This window comes from Cnephaeus nilssonii (genome assembly GCF_951640355.1).
Source record: "Cnephaeus nilssonii genome assembly, chromosome: 6".
In the NCBI taxonomy this organism is placed as follows: domain Eukaryota; kingdom Metazoa; phylum Chordata; class Mammalia; order Chiroptera; family Vespertilionidae; genus Cnephaeus; species Cnephaeus nilssonii.
In genome coordinates this window covers 48,983,616-48,990,185 of record NC_137077.1, presented here as the reverse complement: position 1 = coordinate 48,990,185, position 6,570 = coordinate 48,983,616, and the positions used below count along the sequence as shown (strand labels likewise).

General features: G+C 49.9%; 1 protein-coding gene across 4 annotated transcripts in view; it reads left to right on the top strand.

Annotated features, from left to right (window-relative positions):
- The first annotated feature begins 3,281 nt into the window (after positions 1-3,281).
- The window catches only part of BIN2 (bridging integrator 2), a 35,659-nt gene continuing 32,370 nt past the window's right edge, over positions 3,282-6,570 (top strand). For all 4 annotated transcript variants that reach the window (XR_013813736.1, XM_079776010.1, XM_079776009.1 and 1 more), the window contains exon 1: positions 3,282-3,412. Coding sequence is in view for 3 of the 4 variants with exons in the window: in XM_079776010.1 (XP_079632136.1) it covers positions 3,332-3,412 (81 nt within the window). In the remaining variant the exon portion in view is untranslated. The remainder of the gene's footprint in view (positions 3,413-6,570) is intronic.

Genomic DNA, 6,570 nt, shown 5'->3' with positions numbered 1-6,570 from the left:
TAAACAAGTGGGGGAAAATGCTTATGGTTCTCTCTCACAGAAAATGTTTCTTCCTACATCATATTTAGGAACTGTGAAAAACACATATTTAAAATGTTGTTGGCCCTGGCCGGTGTGGCTCAGTTGGTTGGAGCATTGTTTTGTACACCAAAAGGTGGCAAGGGCCCATACCTAGGTTGCAGGATCGATTCCAGGTCGTGGCACGTGTAGGAGGTAACAGATCATTGTCTCTCTCTCTCTCTCTAAAACAAATAGAAAGCATGTCCTTGGATGAAGATTAAAATGTCTTTGGAAGGATGCCCCATTTTGCAATGTATGCTCTTCTAGATTCTTTTGGGCTACAGATGTTGAGAGGTATTCCATGTTCTCATTTCCTATGTCGATGATGCCTGGCAGAGCCTTCCATTATTCAGCTTTCTGACATATTATCAAGAATTAGTAGAGGGGCAAGCATTCCTGCCTGATTTGTTTCTACAATGCAGCCATTTAATATCTTCTCATCCAAAATGAGGTGTATTTTATCCAAATTAAGCATTATATCTAATTCACTCACTAGGCTGAAGTACTCATCTAAAATTTCCACATAGTTATGGATGAATTCATAAATCACCATCTCATTCTTGGTGTCATTAATTCCAACCACAATGAAGAGAGCTGCATACTGCTGATACACCAGCGTAAAATCCTTATGTTCAGTGAAAGAGCACTGTGGGGCTCAGGGTGGTGTTGGTCCTCCCCATGGTTTTTCCTAGAATCCTCCTTCCCCTTTCCCACAGAAGCTAGTTCCTCAAACCGCACTAGCTTCGGGGCTTCCTTGGGGCACCCATTTTGAGAAGCCACTTTCTATAGCAGTTACTGAGGACCAGACAAGAGGGACCAGGGTAGTTAACATTATAGCAGGAGAAACGGCTAAGACAGGTCCTGGAATTTGTAGGCTACTATGTCAGCAGAGGCCTCCGGAACAGTGTATACACTGTAAGAAGCTGGGCTGGGATCAGGATGCCTATATTCCCAATCTCAGTTCCATACTGAGGGATGGTAACCTTGGGCAAGCCACCAGCCTTTCTATGACTCAACTTCCCTATCTAGTTAACTTCTAACCATTGTCTGTGCTCTAAGTACATGATTTGGTGACCACCAATTTCAGTTCCCGAGAGATTAGCACTGAAGAGCGTTCCTTGGGAGGCAGTGGCTGGGCTGCACGGCTGAGGATGCTGCAGATTCCGGAGAGTGACACAGGTATTGGCCTGCTTCTGCCAGTGACACACCTGCTATCAACACCATCTTCTCTCAGGTGTCCCCACAACACCACCATTCTCTGGGCTTCTCCCCCACGTCTCCCCATCCAACATCAAGTCCTTCCATTTTCTTCATTCTAGACCATCCTCACAACTAACACCCAGAATAAATTCTATTGATCTATTACCTGAAAATACTGGCTCTAGCTCTATAAATGAAGAACATATATAACATAACATTATGATCATCTGATGACCAACCTTTTTCCATCTGTCGACATTAAGCATCTGAGGTTAAAGATCAAATGTTTTTCATTCATCTTTGGCTTCCCAACACTCAGCAATGCCAGTCACACGGTTGATCCTCAGTGTAGTACGTCCACTTTGGGGAATGACTTGGAAAACAATAGACAAGGGCCTCTAATTTTGTCCCAGGCCTCCAGTTTCCCTCTCCATTCCTTAGGAAGTGGTATTTTGACCCCCTTCCCTTCCGTAAGGGAATTTTATCTGCACTGAATAATCCTTGAGTAAATGGTTCCTCCAAATCTGGTGTCCTAATTTCCAGCTATCCCCTCAACAGGTCAGAGAGTAACTTCCTGTTGGAGACCTACATAGAGAAGCAACAGTTGTAAAAGCAGCGGTCCCACCCCAACTTTCACAATCTGTGTCTGTCTTCACATTCTGCTTCCTTCTAGTACATTGTTCTAGTTTCTATCGAGCTAGAAAGATTTGCTCTCCAGCCCCAGCACAGGCTTCCATATTCTCCTCCTCATTCTTTTCTCAAAAGATCCTCTCCTTTCCTCGGGACCTCCATTTCTGTCTCTACCTCAGTTGTTCCTCTCTTTCAAATTCAGGTGTGGACTCTGTTCCTACCAGTTCTAGGCTTAGAGCCAACCTCTCTGATAGAGGCTTTCCATCTTTAAAATAGATAACCTGACATAAGAAAGTACATTTTACTTGGCCACCCAGTATACATACCCATATAAGTGAAAGGCGCTTTCCCAAACAATAAATACTCTTGCTGAGTGAAAAATCACAATATTTCCTACCCCATTGTTTCCTCCCTATTTTCCAGCGCCAATAGTTGTGGCTAATTGGCCCCCATTTGAAAACTGTTCAGCGGGGCTGGTGTTCCCATACCTGAGGGCTGGAGATCTTTGAAGCTGGTCTTCAGTGAGCACTGCCTGAGGGCGGGCCGAGTTTCTGGCCTCTTCCGAACAGGCCCAGCCTCCACCCTGAGCTCCACAAGTCCCACTCGGCCCCTCATCTGTTGCTCTGGGCCGCCCCCCACCCCATCCCACCCCCACCCCGGGCTGGGCGGAAGGGAGGGCTTCAGGGAGCAGGGTTGGCTGAGCTGGCGTCGGCCTCCACGTGAACCTCGTGGTGGGTCTCAGGGTGGCCGCTGTATGGGCCCAGGCTCGCTGCACTGGGGTTTGGGCGGCCTCGGGTGGTCCTGAGGGGCCTCGGGGGGATCCTAAGGGGGGATCAGGGTGGTCTTGGGGCAGCCTCAGGGTGGTCCTGGGGTGACCTCGGGTGGTCCTGAGGGGCCTCAGGGTGGTCTTGGGGCGACCTCGGGGTGGTCATGAGGGGCCTCAGGGTGGTCTTGGGGCGACCTCAGGGTGGTCCTGAGGGGCCTCAGGGTGGTCATGAGGGGCCTCAGGGTGGTCATGAGGGGCCTCAGGGTGGTCCTGAGGGGTCTCGGGGTGGTCTTGGGGCGACCTCGGGGTGGTCCTGAGGGGCCTCAGGGTGGTCCTGAGGGGTCTCGGGGTGGTCTTGGGGCGACCTCAGGGTGGTCCTGAGGGGCCTCAAGGTGGTCTTGGGGCGACCTCGGGGTGGTCCTGGGGGGCCTCAGGGTGGTCCTGAGGGGCCTCAGGGTGGTCTTGGGGCGACCTCAGGGTGGTCCTGAGGGGCCCGGGGTGGTCCTGAGGGCCCCGGGGTGGACAGCCCAGCCCCGCAGGGGCAGCGCCCGCAGGGGGAAGTGGGAGGCCCGCCCACCGGCGGATGCGAGGCATGCTGGGACCGCACTTCCTCCCCAGGAGCCTCCAGAAACCACAGGCTCTCGGTCAGGCCGCCGCCCCCAGGGAACCGACAGGATGGCGGAGGGCAAGGCCGGCGGTGCTGCGGGCCTGTTCGCCAAGCAGGTGCAGAAGAAGTTCAGCCGGGCCCAGGAGAAGGTAAGCGCCGCCTGGCCGCCCGTCTGCCCGCCAGGAGCCGAGGCCCGGGCCGGGGGCGGCGAGAGGGGCGGCCCGGGTGCTCCGGGGCCCGGAGGCCTGGGCTGAAGAGAAGGGTCTCCGGCCTCCTCCGGGAAGCAGCAGCGGGGCGTGGGTGTCTACACCGGGCAGACTGGAGAGAGAGGAAGCGCATCACCCCATCTTGGGCCAGGATGAGGGACGCTGAGGAGACAGCTGTCTTTCTCAGGAACCCTAACGCTCAGGCTGGCCCAGGAGAGATGAAGGGAAGGAACTAGCATTGGGGGCTGCTGGGGAGCAGTTTTGACCCTGCCAGCCCAGCAGGGATGGTATTTTACAGGTGATGGCATTGATGGTTCCAAGGAGGTGATTCCCTCCAAGTCCTAAGACAGAAATGGGTGCCGCCGGGCGGCTTGGACTGGGAGTCCAAGGACTAGATCATTCTGCGTGAGCCTCTGTGTCTAACGCTGCCTGGCCCACATCTGAGTGCTGTTGAAGCTGTTGTAAGAGTGGCCCGTATCTGCTTCCTGCGCCGTCCAGGCCGGTGACGGTGCTTCTCTCTCTGCGTGGTGCCCTGGGCGAGCTCCTGGTGGCCCTGCTCCCGCCCTAGCATTTAGGCAGGTTGTCTGTCTGTAACTGGCCCACCTGTGTAGGTGATGTGGACACTGCCCGACACATGTAATGGCATTCTTGTTTCTACCTACCCAGAGTATTTCCTTTGCCTCTAACCTGAACTTCGGCTCCCGCCGTCAGCACTCTGGTAGGTGAGATGGTATGGGAAGATGAAAAAGCCAGCAGAAAAGGGGGAGGGAGCGATAAGGACCTGACACAGAACTGTGGTTTTCTAAGGGTCCGTGGGCTTAGAAGCATTGGGATGAATACCACATGCTTAAGAATTGAAATATTTTTGTAATCTAAAAGCAGAGCACTGGCCTGGGTCCTGGAAGGATTCAAGGCAACCAGCTCTCCCACATGAGATTATCAACGGAGAATTGATGGAATGTAGATAGAGCTCCTGTCTTTTAAGAAGCTCACAGTGGAAGAGGGGAGGGAGGGAAGAAGCTGGTTCAGGTGAAAAAGCAGAGGAAAAGGGACATTGTGTGGCTAGACTGTTGCATCACCTTGCCCTAACTTCACCACCTTGATCATGGTTTCAGCCTTCAAAAGGCTGTCTTGTTCCAGATCAGACACATAGAGATCAGAGTCTAGGGGGAAGGTCTGGTTAGAAACAGTGTGGAGAAACAGGAGGTACTAGAGAAGAGGGGAAGGCTAGCTATACTAGGGGTTGGAAAAACAAAAAGAAAGCCCAAACGATAAAAACTGTGGATAATAGTTATTTTTAAAAGATAGAGAAATTGACTTTAACTCCCTCTTTCACCTTCTGTCCTCATCCAGCCTATCATCAACACTATGCCCTTGCTTTGGGATTTCTCTCCTTTTTTAAGCATGGAGTCCTAAGCCTTAGGTAAATAATGTCCCTGCTCTGCCCACTTCAGATTCTGCATTTGTAAAATGAGAGATTTGGTGTTCAGTGATTTGGAAACTCAACATGGTAAGGACACTAAAGTGAGAAGAGGAGAGAGGGCTCCTTGAACCACAGCGTCAGATGCCTCCCAGAGGGAGAACCAGCTGCCCAGGTACACACTGTTTTTTGTGGTCTGAACCCTGAGAAGGCAGAGTGAGGAACAAACTCAGATCTGCCCTGGGGAATTCCCAAGTTGTTGCAGAAAACAAGAAAATACTCTGAACTTAGACAGAAGGGCAGGCAGAAATTGGACAGTTCAGCTGGCACCTTAACGATAGTGGATACTCAATGGATAGAGCGGAAACGGCCTGGGATGTGGGCAGGAGTTCAGCTTACTCAGCCTGCCGGAGTTCTTGAGTCTTGGGAAGTTATTTTTATTTTTCTATTGTTGAATGGGAAGTTACTGAAGACAAGATAAAGACGGTGAAAGTTACAGTCAAAAGAAAGGACTCCCTAGGAAACTTTGCAATCTTTCTATAAGCAGTTGGCTGTAATCTTCTCAGTAGTATGTAATAGCTAACATGTCAAATAGTCAAATGTGTCAAATATCAAGTGCCCACTAAGAAAGACATGATCTTTCCCTTTATGGAGCCAACATAGCTATAATATGATTTCACTTCATCTTTTTAACCCTTAAGCACGTTATTAGTATCCCAATTTTAGAAATGGGGAAACAAGGCTCAAAGGAGATTGGCATGTGGCAGAACGATCACTGGAACCCAGGTGTCTTGCCTTTGGATGCCAAACTCAGGCTGCTCTCTTTACAAGGTTCCCGATAAACCACTTGGACATCTGTGCCTCCCCACTTCCTGCTGGCCTGCCCACTTCCTTCCTATCTTTTCTCAGGAGCAAAGCTGGGAGTAGGAACACCTTTTGCTCAGACCACCTCCTCTGAAAAACTAGGAGTGAAGGTCTGGTGACTGTTAAACGCAATGGAGGTGAAGCATTCTTGTGTTATTTTCCAGTTCCCATCCAGACTCAACATGAGACAATTCAAACTGGCTTTATTGTGTTTTTACAAGATGACACATTTTCACATTTCACTCTAATGCTTTCACCAACTGTTTGTGATATCTCTGTGGAAAACTCAGATCTCTAACTCCCCACTCCTTTGTTGCTCTTTTCCCTCTGTTGACTTTTATTCAACATGTATCTCAGATGGTTCAATCAACAATATTTAGAGAAAAACTCTTTTGTCCAGGATACCTGGCTAGACGTCTATCAGGAGGGAATTTAGATATGAGTAAGAGGCATTTTTGCCTGCCCGAAGCTTACAATTCAGTTTTTTGTTTGTTTGTTTGTTTTTTAAAGGTAAAATAAGTGACCTGAGAGAGCTGCACCTCTGTGGGAATTCAGAGGACAGAAAGATTGAGGAGAATTGAGGGAGGTTTTGTAGGGGAGTCTGAATTTGAAATAGGAATTATGGCTAATTAGTAGTTCCTCAGGCAAGAGATGAGGAATGCCAACATGAGCCAGGCGTGGCTTCTGGAAATCCTTTTAGGCAAGGAGCGGTGGGATAAAAGGCTGGGAAGTATATTAGGGCCATATTAAAGAGCCTACTTTAGCATATATCCTGAAAATAAACTTTCTTACATAACTACAGTATCATTATCGCACC